This window comes from Bos grunniens, chromosome 17 (genome assembly GCF_055505025.1).
Source record: "Bos grunniens cultivar Pamir isolate PY7600 chromosome 17, Bosgru_T2T1.0, whole genome shotgun sequence".
NCBI lineage: Eukaryota > Metazoa > Chordata > Mammalia > Artiodactyla > Bovidae > Bos > Bos grunniens.
In genome coordinates, this window is record NC_141181.1 from 46,676,080 (window position 1) to 46,693,148 (window position 17,069).

The following is a 17,069-nucleotide window of genomic DNA, read 5'->3' on the forward strand; positions in this document are numbered from 1 at the left end:
GTCAGCAAAGTAATGTCTCTGCTTTCAATATGCTGTCTAGGTTTGCATAGCTTTGCTTCCAAGGAGCAAGCGTCTTTTAATTTCATGGCTGCAGTCACCATCTGCAGTGATTTTGGAGCCCAAGAAAATAAAGTCTCTCACTGTTTTCATTGTTTCCCCATCTATTTCCCATGAAGTGATGGGACTGGATGCCAGTCTTAGTTTTTTGAATGTTGAGTTTTAAGCCAGCTTTTTCACTCTCCTCTTTTACTTTATTTAAGAGGCTCTTTAGTTCCTCTTTGCTTTCTGCCATAAGGGTGGTGTCATTTGCATATCTGGGCTTCCCTGATAGCTCTGTTGGTAAAGAATCTGCCTGCAATGCAGGAGACCTGGGTTCTATCCCAGGGTTGGAAAAATCCTCTGGAGAAGGGAAAGGCTACCCACTCCAGTATTCTGGCCTGGAGAATTCCATGGACTGTATAGTCCACGGGGCTGCAAAGAGTCGGACACGACTGAGTGAAAGGACACTTTCACTTTCATCTGTGTATTTGAGGTAACTGATATTTCTCCTGGAAATCTTGATTCCAGCTTGTGCTTCATCTAGCCCAGCGTTTTGCATGATGTACTCTGCATAGAAGTTAAATAAGCAGGGTGACAATATACAGCCTTATTGTACTCCTTTCCCAATTTGGAACCAGTCCATTGTTCCATGTCTGGTTCTAAGTGTTGCTTCTTGACCTGCATACAGATTTCTCAGGAGGCAGGTAAGGTGGTCTGGTATGTCCATCTCTTTAAGAATTTTCCACAGTTTGTAGTGATCCACATAGTCAAAGGCTTTGGCTTAGTCAATAAAGCAGAAGTAGATGTTTTTCTGGAATTCTCTTGCTTTTTCTATGATCCAATGGATGTTGGCAATTTGATCTCTGGTTCCTCTGCCTTTTCTAAAGTGTGTGTAAATACTTTTTACTCGATGCAGTTTCTCCAGGCTGATTTTGCACATCTAAAGTCTGTTAAGATTTGATGCTTTCATCAGTTTTTGAAATAAGAGCAAATTTTGCAGTATTCACTTTTAGGAGGTTAATTTTATGTTAATGATTCTTTTTCCCAAACCTAATTTTCCTGGGTAATTTTTTTTTTTTTTTTGCTGTTACTAACCAGGTATAACTTTTCAGTTTTTAAAATTTGTAACAAATCTTACCATGTGTAGTTTAGATTTTTTATTACATGTTAATTATTTCTAAGAGTAATCAGCTCAGTTTCTCGAGGCGTAGTGGGGTCAAGATGACAAAGTCACACACAGCTTTTCAGCTTGAAAGCAGCCTTAACACCACTTCACAGGCAGGAAAACTGAGTCTTCGAGAGGTTAGTCTTTTTGTTCTGGAAACCTAAAACAATAAGACCACCAGTTATTTTACCAGCAACATGGGTTTATTCCCAAGCAGCAAAGAATTTCTACTTGGAACATGCAAATATGGCAAACTACAAACAAGTCTGGTAAAACAAAAGAAAGAAAACTCTTACAGGGGAGAGGGGGCACCTGGGAGGGGTTATTGGGAACAAAAAGTCCATGGGAAGAAACTAAGAATTTGAAATACAGTGACTTTCATTGACTGAATTGTGCTGGTCTCTCACTGACTGAGTTGTTGCCAGGCCAGGAGAAAAAACTTTCTCTTGTTGGCGGTAGTAATGTCACTTCCCAGCAAGGTACCATCTCTTCCTGCTGGGATCTGTATTGACATTGAGTGAGAGCTCCTCCTCTGGCCTCTTGACTCCATTTTAGTGAGGTCTCCCTTTATATATCTTCACAGTCCAAAGTCACACATAGGAAATAGCAGAACTGGGATTCAAAGCCAGGTCTCGACATCTATTATTACTTTATTTTACTGAAATATAGTTTATTTATAATATTGTGTTTATTTCTAACACATAGAAAAGTGGTTCAGTTATCCACACACACACACACACGTTCTTTTTCATATTCTTTTCCATTGTCACAGGATATTGAATATAGTTTTCTGTGCCATACAGTAGATCCCTGTTGTTTATCCATTCTATATATAATGGTTTGCATCTGCTAATTCTAAATTCCCAAGCCATTCCCCTTTCAACCCCTACCCCCTTGGGAACCACAATTTTGTTCTCTACGTGAGTCTGTTTCTGATTTGTAGATAAGTTCACTTGTGACACTTTAGATTCCACATATAAGCTATGTCATTTGGTATTTTTCTTTCTCTTTCTGACTTACTTCACTTAGTATGATAGTCTCCAGGTCCGTCCATGTTGCTGCAAATGGCATTACTTCATTCTTTTTTATGGCTGAGTAGTATTCCATTGCATACATGTATCATGTCTTCTTTATCCATTCATCTGTTGTTGGACATTTAGGTTGTTTCCATGTCTTCACTATTGTAAATAGTGCTGCTATGAACACTGAGGTACATGTGTCTTTTTGAATTATATTTATGTATTGAGTGCCTCCAACTTGCCAGAAATTTTGTAGGGATTGGAGCTACAAGACAGTGGTGAATAAGAAAGATTAAAGCCCCTATTCCCTAAGACCTTGTATTTTAAAGGTAACCTAGCTCCTAGCCTGTAATCTGTCTATTTTAATTCTCCTAGCAATATATTAGGGTTTTTTTATTCTAAGTGAAGAAACTGAAAAAGATTTCATTGGCTCATGAAAGTCCTGGAGTGTGCTTGTTTCAGGTACTCCTTGACAGAGGAGCTCAAATGCTGTGTACAGGACCAAGTGTTTTTTGTCTAGCCTCTCTCAGTTTTACTTCCTTTATATTAACCTCATTCTTAGAAAATCTCTGTACAATTGCCCACTTTTCCCCTGCCAACACTTTGTTTTAATTGCTTAGTCAAAATGGAAAATTTTTGTTCAATCCATATCCTTCAATTTACTGATTTTGATTTAAATTATGAAAAACATATCAAAGTCATAAATTAAGAAGGGACAAGTTTGCCTCTAGTTCACCCAAGTTTGAAAAGTGAAGTCGCTCAGTCATGTCCAACTCTTTGTGACCCCATAGACTGTAGCCCTTCAGGTACCTCTGTCCATGGAATTTTTCAGGCAAGAATACTGGAGTGAGTTGCCATTTTCTACTCCTGGGATCACCCAATTCATAGGGACCAGCTAATCTGGAGTCTTAGATCAACCAGGAGGGCAATTAACCAATCAATCAAGCTTGTGCAATGGAGCCCCAATAAAAACTCAGAATTTGATGGCCTGGGTGAACTTTTCTTGTTGGCAACTTCATGTATTCTGACACACATCAGTGCTGTGAAAGTAATGTGTCTGGACTATCCAAGGAGAAGACATCAGAAGCTTCACATTTGGTACAGCCATGACGTCCTCCCCCCTGCCCCCACCAAGCATGTCTGCCCTTTGCTGACATTAATCTGTATCCATTCCCTGTGTTAAACCCCAACTGTGAGCATTTCAGTTTTTAGTGAATTCTGTGAGTCCCTCCAGTGAGTTACTGAACTTGTAGTTGGTGTCAGAAGTCAGAGTGGTCTTGGAGACTGTTCCCTCTAACTTCTTTTGGCCTAAACTCTGATGCCTCCCATGACCACTATCTGATGTAGCCACCTCTCTCTCAGCCCTTCTCCAAGTCCATGCCCCATTTTCTTATTTATTTGTCTGCTTCTGTATTGTCTGTTTCTCACACTAGAACTGCATCCCAAGGCCTGAGTCTCTGCATATTACCATTTCATGCCATTTTAGATTACATTCTTTAAGTTATGTTAGTTAATCATTTGGAGAAGGCAATGGCACCCCACTCCAGTACTCTTGCCTGGAAAATCCCATGGACGGAGGAGCCTGGTAGGCTGCAGTCCATGGGGTCGCTAGGAGTCGGACACGACTGAGCGACTTCACTTTCACTTTTCACTTTCATGCATTGGAGGAGTAAATGGCAACCCACTCCAGTGTTCTTGCCTGGAGAATCCCAGGGATAGGGGAGCCTGGTGGGCTGCCGTCTATGGGGTTGCACAGAGTCGGACACGACTGAAGCAATTTAGCAGCAGCAGTTAACCATTACCGGCCTTCAGTTCAGTTCAGTCAACTCAGTCATGTCCAACTCTTTTCGACCCCATGGACTGCAGCACGCCAGGCTTCCCTGTCCATCACCAACTCCCAGAGCTTGCTCAAACTTATGTCCATGGAGTCAGTGATGTCATCCAACCATCTCATCCTCTGTCTTCCCCTTTTCCTCCTACCTTCAATCTTGCCCAGCATCAGAGTCTTTTCCAATGAGTCAGTTCTTCACATCAGGTGGCCAAAGTATTGGAGCTTCAACTTCAGCATCAGTCCTTGGAATGAATATTCAGGACTAATTTCCTTTAGGATTGACTAGGCCTTAGTCACACAAAAAAGGACAAGAATCCATAAAAGTGTGTTAGTCACTCACTCCTGTCTGACTCTTTGCGACCTCATGGACTGTAGCTCCCCAGGCTCCTCTGTCCATGGAATTCTCCAGGCAAGAATACTGGAGTGGGTTGCCATTCCCTCCTCCAGGGGAGCTTCCTGACCCAGGGATTGAATGCTCTCCAGCATGGCAGGCAGGAGCCACCAGGGAAGCCCCAAGAATCCTTGAAGAGATGGTCTTTGTTTGGAATATGCATATGCAAGTGAAGTGAAAGTGAAGTCGCTTAGTCGTGTCCGACTCTTTGCGACCCCATGGACTGTAGCCTACCAGGCTCCTCCCTCCATGGGATTCTCCAGGCAAGAGTACTGGAGTGGGTTGCCATTTCCTTCTCCAGGGGATCTTCCCGACCCTGGGATCGAACCCGGGTCTCCCGCATTCCAGGCAGATGCTTTAACCTCTGAGCCACCAAAGCTGCACCTAACCCATCTCCATACACTTGCTAAATTCGTCACCAAATTTTCCACGAGTTTTTAAAGTAAATCAAATGAATATGAAAGCACAAAACCAAAAGAAAATCAAGAAGAGCAAAAGTCATATCTAACCAACCAGGATAAACGACCTCCCGAACACAACTCACTCAGCCGAGCCCCGCCCCTTCGCGGCCAGCCCCGCCCCTTCGCGGCCAGCCCCGCCTCCCCTCAGCAGGCCCCGCCTCTCCCCTTTCAGTCAGGCTCCGCTCCTTCCCCCACCAGACCGCGCCTGTTCCTCTGCCGCGCCTTTTGGGCGGGCCACTTCCCTCCCCGATAGTCCCCGCCTACCCAAGCCAGACCCCGCCCCTCCCCGGCGGACCCCGCCCCTTGGTTCTCGGCATTCCCTCAGGAAGGCTCCCGCTGTCTGCGTGGGTCTGGGCGCGGCGCGGGCCGGGCATGCGCAGAGCGTGAGGGCGCGGTTGCCGTGGCAGCGCCGGCCGAGGGGAGGGCGACCGGCGGGCTGAGGCGGCGGCGGGGACACCGAGAGCCCGCGGCCAGCCGGAGGCGGCGCCGGGCAGGCCTGAGCGGCGGGGCGCGGCGCCCGGCCCGTGGGGATGCGGGACCGGCTGCCGGACCTGACGGCGGTGAGCCGCGGGCGGGCGAGCTGGAGTGTAGCGGTTCGGGCCGGGAGCCCTGGAGGCACGAGGATGGGCGGGGGCGGGGAGGTGCAGGGCTGGGCTGGGGGCTCAGGGTGCGGGGTCACAGGGAGAGCGGGGAAGGGGAGTCCAGGTCCCGGGGCTCAGGCCGGGCGGGGCGGCCTCTGTGCGGGGTTGGAGGGGGCGCACGGCTTCCCCAGCCCGCAGCACCACCGTCCCACCATCTCCCTAACGCCCCGAAGGCACTCTTCTGCCCTCGCTTCTGCACTGGGCGTTGGGGCAGGGAATAGCTTTTGAGCCGGCGTCTCGGGGCCCGGCGGGGCCTCGAACCTCCTTTTCTGAGCTGGGCTCTGCTGCTTCTTCAGGTGACTTCCTTCCCTAGAGGCGGTCCATTCCTTCGCCCGGTTTAAATCCTTGCAGAGCACTTATGACCAGAAATTATTTGTTGAATTATGGACTGTTCCATCCTAGTATGCGTCAGCTCCCTGAGAGCAGGGACTTGTCCCCTTGCTCCCTGTCTTATATCTGGGGTTTTGGGTGGGACCCCGCGCGCAGTAGGAGCTCAGTGGATAGGTGGGAACGGATGCATCTGATGCCACATGCCAGTGGGCACCTTGCCGGACTGGATGCTGGAAGGGAGCGGTGAGGCAGGTACAGAGGGGCGCCTTTTGTTTCCCCTGTAAATAGTTTGCTTTGCGTTTGTTTACTCCCAGTAAACCCCACTGGTGGAGTACATAGGTGCTCAGCAAATTACCAAAAACTTTAGTAAGAGAACAGTGTTTTGTTCCCTTAGGAAATGGAGTCGTGTTTGATGCATTCCACAGACAATACTGTGAATGAGATGATGACATTGAAACGGTAGTGGTTTATAGAATGTAGAAGAGTTGAAACATTTTAGGTGAACAGAATTAATTCTGACTTTTTTCTGGAAAAATACAAGTACTAAAATAGTGTTGAATGTTTGTATTTCGTTTCCCAGTACTCTGAACAGCCTCAGAACAGAGCAAGGCCCACTGCACTAAAGCACCCATTGAATGTAATGAATTAACTCTCTTCCTCAGCTTCTAGAATGGATCCAGCCCTGTCCCAGGCTTAGGAAGTAGAGAGAATAGTCCCTCAGATTCTTTTGGCCAGATGAGGAATCTTAGTTTAGAGAAGCAATGAATGATTCATTCTTCAGATTATGAAAATTATGCTTTTACACTCTTACCCAGAAAGTTTCTTCATAGTGATTTTTCTTTGCTTCCCTTTTTATTAATGGTTAGATATTTTGATGTTTGTGTTTACAGGTTAGCAACATGTTAAACGGCAAATTGCTGTTCTGTTATCGCACTCAATGGAGTATCGTTCCTTGTTAGAAGCTCAGGTATTTGTTAAGTGAAGAAATGAAGAATGTATTATGAAAGAATACAAATTTATGAATGTTGGAGAACAGTAGAAAATGTGTTAGTGGAATATGTGAGAAGCTTTTCTTGGCTTGTTTAGCAAAAAAAGCAAAAAACAGAGAAGGCAGTTCTTTATCACTCTTAAGTGTATGTGTATTTCAGCTCTTATGGCAACAGTGTGGGTAAGAACATGTTTTAATCTAGAATTCTAGAGGAAGAAGTGATCTTTTCTGATCCAGTACCATGTTGCTATAGATGAAGATTGAGCAGCTGTTTCTATGTCTGGAGTTGTTGAATCTTGGGCAGAAAATTTCTGAACCTCTCAAAACCTCAGTTTTCCTGTATATATAATGAGGATAATAAGATTTTTTTTGTGTACTCTTATGGAAGAAGCGCTGAATCATAGAATTATCTCCTGCGTGTGACACTCTGGGAGAGGGTGGGAGAGAGAAAAATGCTTTGTAATTACAAGTGCTATTAATATGTACTAGTTTTTAAAATGTTTTCAAGCAGTTATAAAAAGCAACCTTCTCCCTGGCATATTAACTCAAAATTGAATCTGACATACTTAAAGTTTAACTTTTAATATTTGAAAACTCATCTGAAAATTATCAGCTATCAAAGCTAATTTTTTTTTTTTTTCAGGAAATGTGTCTTTTCCAGGTAGCTCTTGGAGTAGTAAAATGACCTTTCACAACCATGTTTCTAAGTGGCTGGTGTTTTTTCCTAGGCAAACGTGAATATTTAATTTTACTAGTTAAAACGCCTGTGTTGTCCACATTAACAAAATGTTCTTGATGCCTTCTAGAAGTTTCCTTTATTAGCTGTTAGTGATTCCTCCTGAGAAAAAGATTCCCACCGATAACTACTCGGAAAGGACTTAAAAGTTAGTTTGTCCAATACAGTGTGTCAAATACAGATTTAACTGCTTCTAAGCAAGAATTCTCTTTTTGAGCAGCCAGTTAGTTCATTTGGGTGTAGAAAGTTTGAGTGACTTGCCCAAGATTTCCTAAACTCTAAATCCAGAAGGATGTTTCTGGTTTTTAAAAAAATAAAAGGACCATTCATTCAGTAGATTCTGAGCACTGGATCTCTGTGAGGTTACGTGCTAAGTGCAGAGGGCACAGAAATGAACTGGGTGTGTGCTGTGGATGTGCACAGCCGGGTAAGGAAGTGTGCAGAAGCAGAAGGAAGTAGGCTTAGGAAGTAAGTCCAAGTGGGATTGCTGTCCTTCGAGATAATGACCCCAAATATATTTTGATTACCTTTTAAAAAAAGTTTGTCAGTGCAAAAGACTGTATTTATGATAGTTAAAAACAGAAAAATTGCAAATTTCAGCTGTGGGAATTTGCAGAGTAATAGACATAAACACACATACTTAGATGGTATTCATTAGTAGACATAGGAGAAGATTATATTTTTTAAGGAAAATTATATTGAAATGTAGTTGATTTACAATGTTCTGTTTCTGCTGGACAAAGTGATTCAGTTATATATATATATTTTTTCATAATCTTTTCTATTAGGGTTTTCACAGGGTATTGAATATAGTTCCCTGTCTACACAGTAGGACTTTGTTTATTGAGAAAATTACTATTTTTAATACTTGGGTTCATGGTGATGAATTGCACGTAAAATTTTTTAAAGGGCAAGAGAAGCTGCCCGCATATTTTTAAGGTTCTATTTTGGCAGCTCAGATGGGGACACAGAGTGCAGATTGTTACGTGGTAAAGATTCAGGTTCCAACTTAGAAAGTAAAAACATTTTTTTCTAAGTATGTCACTGAAATTTAAAATACTGAGAATTTCATAATACATGTGTACTTTAATATATGAATTGTCTATAATATTTGAATATGTTGAGGATTTCATGATTTACTGATTCCTGTGTCATTCTACAGACAATTGGGATCTTTGCAACCCAGATCTATAGTTTCTTTGTGTATAGGCAAGATGGATTGCATTTCCTCCTCCAGGGAATCTTCCCAACCCCAGGGATCGAACCTGTGTCGATCCGCATTGGCAGGCAGATTCTTGACCACTGCGCCTCCTGGGAAGCCCTTGATATTTCTCTGGGAACCACAATAAATACTGTTTGTATACAAAATAAAAAAGCAAAGTCTCTACATTTCCACAGGTTAATTACTTGTTTTCAATTTCAAGTCTGTTCATTCTGAATATGAGGAATGGAGAACCCAAGAGAGAACCAGTACCTCACTCTGGCAGGTCCCCTGGCCCAGTCCGCTGTTCCCACGTGCCCTCCTCTCTGGGTCCTCGTGAGCCACTCACTTTGTATGTCTCTTGCCCCCTCCCCTTTTCTGGCCCCACGTTTTCTTTTGGCCTCAGTGCAAGCACTGCTACCAGGAAGTCTTCCCTCTTGTGTCCCCAGCGATCTCCCATCTCTGCCCATCCGAACACACACGTGGTCCTGTTTTCTGCGCCCTCCCGCAGACTCTGCGCCCTTCCAGGGCAGATGGGTGCTGTCAGGTTTGCTCTGAGGGCTCAGGACTCTGCATGGAGCACCTGCTGGGTATGGTTTGAGTGCGTTTACTTCTGAGCACGCCCATGGTTAGTTAGGAAAATGCAGATGACAATGGACTCTGTTGTCTTCAGGCTCTTTGGGTTGCAAGGGACAGAAACCCCTTCGCTAAAACAGAAAAGGGAGACTGATGCAATGGTAGAATGGGGCTTCAGACTCAACAGCGCGATGTGCTGTCAGACCTCATGAGGGGATGGAACCAGGGGCTAGCGAGCAACCAAGACTGCCTCTGTCTCCAGTCCTGCCCACTGTGCCACTTCGTACTGTGTGTGTCTGCGTCTTTGTTTCCTGGTTTCCCTGTCCTTCTGTATGTGCTTTCTCTCCTCTCCACCCCCACCTCCATCTCATCTCTGTGCCCTTCGTTCATTCCTTTAGCTGGTCTCAACTGAGTGGCTGCTACGTGCCAGGCACTGTTTCAGGCGTAAGTTGCAGCAAGACCCTTGAAGTCCTTGCTCCCCTGAAATGTGTCCTGGCGGGAGAGGACAAGGAACAGTTAAGTCAGTGAGCAGTAACTGCTGGGGAGCATATAAAACAGTGAGTGGGTTGGCTGCTTTGGGCTGGGTGATCAGGGGTCTTGGTCAGGGAGGTCTCTGAGCTGAGATGTGATGAGAAGGAGGAGCCAGCTGGGTATAAGCTGGGCAGGGGGCACGGCCAGCCAAGGCTCTGCTCTTAAGAACAGAAGGATGATGAGTTTGATAGTGGTGAGTGAAAATGAGAGATGAGGAAAAATCTAAACATACCTTTGAGAGGAAAAAACCAGAAGCATTTATGCAGTACAGTGTTATTTATGTAAAGTGTAAGGACCTGTAGTATTTATATAATAATAATGGAGATAAACATGAAGTGAAAATGTAAAGCATGAAACAGTAATATTCTACCTAGGGCATAAAACTATAACTGATTATATAAAAATATGGGAAAGAAATGATACTTATATCTGGCAACATGATTACCAACTGGCCAGCGGTCAGCTTTTACCTATTTTTAATTACAAGTATTCTTTTTTTTTTTTAACTGAAGTAATGCAATTTTGAAAAATCACCATATTCTAGCAATAAAACTATTGCCAGCATTGGGCATATTTCAAGATAATTGTTTCCCCACAATTAGCATTTGCATGGAAGGCCCTAGTGTACATGTATATGGAGAATAACATGGAGAAAAATTCAGTATCGTATCCAACTTTGGATTCTTTTAGTTTGCAATAATTCAGCTTCTCAATGATCTCAACAGAGAGCATTCCAGTGACAGATAATTCATCTTTGTTAAATAGTTTCTAAACAGGGAAGCTCCTTACTGTCTCTTCCTCACAATACTTTTCACAGAGAGAATTGTATTTTAATATAATGCTCCTTTTAAGGAGAATTCTTTTAAAATTTAACAGAAATGGAATGTTGATATTTGGGTGCTTATCTTGCCCTTTGACACTTTGGAAATCAAGTTGGAGGCTATTCCCACTGCTCTTAGTGAATGCCACCAATCATTTTGTTATTTACGATAAGTGCACTGTTATAAACAACAGCTGTTGTACAGAGGTTACACCATCTCAGCTGGAAAGATGGAACATGGGCTTCGTGGACGTAGGGGGCGATTGTGTAGCTTAAATAGCATTGTTAGGTAGTTATTCTTTGTTTTTTTAGTGAATGGAAAAGCTAAGATAGTATTACTGGGTCTATTTTCTCATGTCTAATAGTTTTGAGAATTCTAGATGGACCTAAGAAATATAAGTAGGAAATAGGCTTTATTCCAACATAAAAAAGAAAAAATATCTTCACAACTGATTTTATATGTTTTTATCTGTTTATGACATAAGAATACCATGCCCTAATGAATAGAAATAATTTTAATAATCTCTAATCTGCAAAAATTGTGTTAAAATTGCACACAGTATCATTGTTTTGCTGATTTTTCTCTAAGGCACTGAAACATAATAGTAAAACCAGTAGCCAAAAAAAAAAAAAAAAAAAGGAAGGAAAAAAGACAGTAGAGGAAACAGATTCCAGTCATTGGCTCCCTCTTGGTCTGCAGATAGAGAAATGAACGATTTACCAGCGAGTGAATGACTGTGAATAGAGATCACGCGTGGTGACATGTGGGTCTCAGCATCCAGGAAGAGTTGAGTTTTTTGGTGGTTGGTTGTTTATTCACTGCCTCCTGCAAGGAGAGTGGTCCATGTATAATGTAATGGTAAAAGGACTGACTTCCCTTAGGGAGAGTGTCATGTTGGACAGCGTCTCCCCTGAGCCAGAAATAACTAAGTTTCTGTCCCGGAGCAGGTGGAGTAGGGAGCTTAGGTTCTCGGCTGTGTCACGCGTGGCAGGCAGCCTGTGTGTGGGCTTTGCCACGAGATGGAGTTGTGCTGCCGGGCTGGGGGCAGGGAGCGTGCAGGTGCAGTGAGACAGTCTGTGAACTGACCACTGGATTCATCGAGGGCTCCCTATATTATTCCTTCTACTTCTGTACATGTTTTGTCATTTTCCACAACAAAAAGACAGACAGACACTGAGGCCTCTGAGAACCTCGGGTAGCTGTCAGAGGGGTGAGATGGGTGCCCTCTGCCCCAGGAAAGCCACAGTGGGGGCAGGTGGGTTGTCATCACTCATCCTCTGGGCCACAAGGGAATCCCAGCCCTGCTCAGCCACGTTCAAGTTCATTCTCTACCCTTCCCCCATTCTTATTTAGTGAATTCATGGGGACTTAATTTAGTTCACTCCAGTGTCCCTGGCCCCTGGAATGTCCCCTTCCCGCATCTGTGAAAAGAAGTCAGCCATGGGGGTACAGTGACATGCAGGGTCATTCAAAGACAACATGATTGTGAAGGCCAAGAAAGCTGCCCCGGGAGCTCAGAAGGGAGCCTGGGAGCCAGGCTGTGCCTGGAGGACCCATGTGAAATCCCCTCCTCCAGGAGGAGGTCCGTGGTGTGTGGTCAAGAGCGAGGGCCTCTGGAGTCAGATGGATAAGGTGGTCTCAGCTCTGAATGTCCAGGGAAGCCCCTCACCCCTCCTGCCTTAACTGCTTCTCGCAGAGTTGGGGGAGCAGGTGTGGAAGGCATTTTAAGTTTCCTGGTGCTCCTGCCATTGGTGAGTCAGCACAGTTGTGGGTTTGTGAAGTTGAACCCTCCTGGTTCCCAGAGAGGCTTGAGGCTGTGAGCATGGTGCTCAGCTGTCTTGGGGTGTTCTGTGTGTGAAACGGGGGTGCTTGCCCCCCTCCAATGGCTACTGGAGTGGGTAGCCATTCCCTTCTCCAGGGGATCTTCCCAAGGCTTCAGGTGGTGCTGGAGGACCAACACAACATCAAGTCCTCCTGCTGCCCCAGTGCCCTGGCCCGCGATGCCTGTTCAGTGCAGTTCAGTTCAGTCGCTCAGTCGTGCCCATTAGCAGCCCTCTTTCACTTCAAATAATGCGGGAGCCTGGAGAAGAGCTCTACGCCGTTGGCGGGTTTGCCTGAACATCACTTTTATTGCAGTTAGCTGATTGCTGATCTGCCTTTAAGTGCTCTTTTGCTGGGAATTAAGAACATGGACCTGAAATGATTTTAAAAGCCTTTATTGGTGTGTGGACACCCTGTGAAAATCACGTGCCTTATGAAGCCCCAAGTGGGCAGTTTTCCTGCAGCCCCACCTTTGGAGAAGAAAACGGATGTCATCTTCACTTTAGAGACCAGGAGACAGACTAGGAGAAGTTGGTAGTGCCCAGCTGGTAAGCAGGTTAGAAGCCAGATGTGCGACTCCCAAGACAGTATTCTTCTCTCTAGTTGAGACTGTCTGCTTGGGTCCAGAGCGGTGTCTTGGTTAGTTAGCACGGTTGGTTAAAGAAAGGATCGGGGTCGGCACGCTTCGGTCCTTTGTGTGTCCTTGGGCTCTCGTGACAGAAGACCACAGATGGGGTCACAGACATGCTGTCACGTCTGGCCCCGGGGGCCAAAGCCTGAAGTCAGGATGTCGCAGGGCCACGCTCCCCCAAACCTGGGGGGAGGCCTGCCCTGCTGCTCATGTCTCCAGGAGTGGCGGCAGTCCTTGGCTCTTTGGCTCACAGACCCTTCACTACCCTCTCTGCCTTGCTCGCCACGTGGCCGCCTCCCCTGTGTCTCTGTCTCTTATAAGGACAGAGTCATGTGGGGTTAAGGGCCCATCCTGCTCCAGCATGACCTCATCTTAACTAATTACGTCTTCCTAGACCCTTTCTCCAAGTACGGGTCCTGGGGGTTTGCAACATTTATTTTTAGGGGGACAGTTCAACCCATAATACCTGCCCTGTTAGCAGAGCACAAATGAAACATTCTCAGTAGCAGCGCTGCCTAATTGCGGGCATCTTCCTCTGTGACCGGAGTCACGTGAGAGCAGGGTGGTGGCTCAAGGTAAGGGCCCTGCTGGGGAAACCATTCCAGGCGGATGCCCTGGGGAGTCGGTGTAAACAGAAGCAATGGTGTGCAGAGAGCTCAGCCTACAGCCCTGAGAGGCGCCCGCTGACCCCCGCCTGCAGCTCAGTGAGCTTCTCCCAGAACCCTGTGGAGGTGGGTTTGCTTTTCCCTCGAGACCGCCCCACGGCTGTCCAGTGTGTGTGTCACCTGGTGATAAAATACTCTTTATGGCTCTCATAAAAACCCCTTGTCTGAGGGAGCTCATGCCTCTCTATCTTGGAGAAGCACATTTCTTCCTTAGCCCTCGTAGATTGTCTTATCTGCACCCAGAAGTGGCCCCAGGGCAAGGGAGGTGCGGAAGCCTTCCATGGGGTGGTGAGAGATTCCTGTTGAAGTTTAGGCCAGATCGATTTGCCTCAGCGTGGGCCCTGGAAGCTGCAGAGGGAGGCTGCATCGTGTTTTCTTACCACATTTATTACATTTGGCAGATCTTTCGTAACTAAATTTAGTGGAATTTTGTTTCCACGTCATTCCTGGTTGCAGATCAGTAAAGCTACACTTAAAACTTTTAGTGCTCAATGACTCTGATTTTCCTGAGGGTCCAGAATTCCTGAAATCTGTGGCTGCCTCAGCTTTCGCAGTTAGAGCTGAACTGGCTGCCCAGCGCGCCCGCAGGGAGATGGTTCCAAACAGTTCCCTCCTCTGTATGCTGCCAGGCATCTTTCCTTTCTCCTCTCGAATCCATAGCTCCCACTGGTAGATCCTGTGGCACGTGTCCTTGATAAATATTGTGTGACTCGGATGCCAGGTCCTGGGGTCTGACATTGTCTCCTCTCCCCTGTAGCTGTAGACAGAGGTGGCTTTCTTCCCACTATAGTAAGTTCCCTACATACAAACGAGTTCCGTTCTGAGGGCATGTTCACAAGTCTGGTTTGTTTGTAAGTCCAACAAAGTTAGCTTAGGTACCCAACTAACACAGTCAGCTATATAGTACTGTAGTGTGAAGTGAAGTGAAATGAAGTGAAGTGAAAGCCACTTAGTCAGGTCCGACTCTTGGTGACCCCATGGACTATGCAGTCCATGGAATTCTGCAGGCCAGAATACTGGAGTGGCTAGCCATTCCCTTCTCCAGGGGATCTTCCCAACCCAGGGATCGAACCCAGGTCTCCCTCATTGCAAGCAGATTCTTTATCAACTGAGCCACAAGGGAAGCCCTGCACACAAATAATACATAAAAAACAAACATAGAAAATTAAACATTTAAAATCTTAGAGTACCTTGAGAAGTATAGTAGTATAGTACGACAGCTGGCGAACAGGGCTGGCAAGAAGAGTTACTGACTGGAGTGGGGAGTGGAGGTGGGAGATGGCAGAGCTGAAGGATCGTCAACAATAGGAGACGGAGGGCAAGCTGCAATTTCACTCACGCCTGATGCTGATGACACTGGTTCCTTGCTGGCTTCAATTCTATCTTCCCTCTCAGAAAAACAGTCCAGTGATGTCTGGGTAGTAGTTCTTTTTTTCTCATCATACCAGTTACCAACTACATCGTCACTGCTTTTGCATTTGCTTCCAGACATCCTGGGCTTGAAATAAAACTGCATTACTATACAGTAAAGTGTACAAAAGCACAACTGCTTGTAGAGGATGTACACATGTGACAGTGTACACCAGACATGCGAACTTACGTGATTGGACATGGGAGTGCACGTTCATGTCTTTGAAAGCTTGCAACTTGAAGGTTCGTGTGTAGGGGACTTACTGCAAAGACTTTTCACTGTTTCATTCTTTTGCCTCCCTTGAGGGGTGGGTTAGGGTTACAGTGTGATGAGGTTCTGGATGTCCTAGGGTAGTCTCAAGTCATGGAATGCCCCACTCTGGCCCCACCCAGCCGGAGATCCAGCCATCCCAGGCGGTCCTGATGTCCCTCAAGTGTGAGAACCCCTGGCCTAGAACATCTCTTCAATGTTATTTTAAACTCAGGCACCTGATTTGTAAAGTACAGTGTCATCCTGGCCTTTCCCAGTGGTGGGTTGCTTTCTTCCTCAGTGTTCCTTTGTTGTTCATTTGTGAAGTTGTGTCCAACTCTGTAATCCCCTGGACTACAGCACGCCAGGTTTCTCTGTCCTTCACCGTCTCCCAGAGTTTGCTCAAACTCCTTTGAGTTGGTGATGCCATCCAACCATCTTATCCTCTGTTGTCCCCTTCTCCTTCTGCCCTCAATCTTTCCTAGCATCAGGGTCTTTTCCAATGAGCTGGCTCTTCATATCGGGTGGCCAAAGTATTGGAACTTCAGCTTCAGCATCAGTCCTTCCAAAGAATATTCTGGGTTGATTTCCTTTAGAATTGACTGGTTTGATCTCCTTGCTGTCCAAGGGACTCTCAAGAGTCTCTTCCAGTTCCACAGTTCACTCAGGTCTTCTTTAGAGTCTGTCTTTAGTAAAATGTTTATTGATTATATGAGTGTGGCCATAACTGGGAATTACTTACTTAGGGAAAAATGATAAACACCAGCTAACATATGTGAAAGTTCTTTGAAAATTATTACCTAATCTAGAAAAGTTGGGCCCAAAAGTCTGGAAAAGAAAGTTACAGAGGATGAGATGGCTGGAAGACGTCACCGATTCTGTGGACCTGAACTTGGGCAAATTCTGGGAGATGGTAGGGACAGAGAAGCCTGGCGTGCTGCAGTCCATGGGGCTGCAAAGGGTCGGACACGACTGAGCGACTAAACAACAACTAGAAAAATTGACTAGTGGTGTCAGTATTTTTAATCTTTATAGACAGTGTGCAGTGTAAGCAGATTCACTTGTGGAAGATAAACCTGCCCTGTGTCACATGGACGTACTCAGTGAGAATGAATGATCGATCCTCTGCCGCTCAGTTCTCGGAGATCTAGCTGTTGATTCCCCCTGACGTGGCTCCTTCTCCTGGCTGATTGGCTGTGTGCGCCTGCCCTGACTGTGTGTGGCCTGGTGGATGTCATGGCCTTGGTGGGTGGCAGGCTTCTTACACTTTGGTGCTTTTAGTGAGCTGAGATCGTGTAGGTACCCAGCTGCTCTTGTCTTTCAGTTCACTGTTGGTGCCTCTGTGAAAACTTTTAAAACCAGAATTTTACATTTCATATTTTTCCATTTCAGTGTAGGAAAAATGATGATGGGGACACAACTGTTGTTGTTGAAAAGGACCATTTTATGGATGATTTCTTCCATCAGGTAAGAGTCGTTTTGTGAAAGCCAGTCTGTCATTTTTCTTTAAACATAATTAAATTAATGTAACTGTGCATTTGTCGTATTTGAAATAATACCCA

At 45.4% G+C, this 17,069-nt stretch overlaps 1 protein-coding gene across 8 annotated transcripts in view; it reads left to right on the plus strand.

The window, feature by feature from the left end:
- The first annotated feature begins 5,285 nt into the window (after positions 1-5,285).
- STX2 (syntaxin 2) overlaps positions 5,286-17,069 on the plus strand; it is a 74,329-nt gene continuing 62,545 nt past the window's right edge. For all 8 annotated transcript variants that reach the window (XM_086347249.1, XM_086347248.1, XM_086347253.1 and 5 more), the window contains exons 1-2: positions 5,286-5,466; positions 16,900-16,974. In XM_086347249.1, the coding sequence (XP_086203375.1) occupies positions 5,437-5,466; positions 16,900-16,974 (105 nt within the window). In that variant the 5' untranslated portion in view covers positions 5,286-5,436. The remainder of the gene's footprint in view (positions 5,467-16,899; positions 16,975-17,069) is intronic.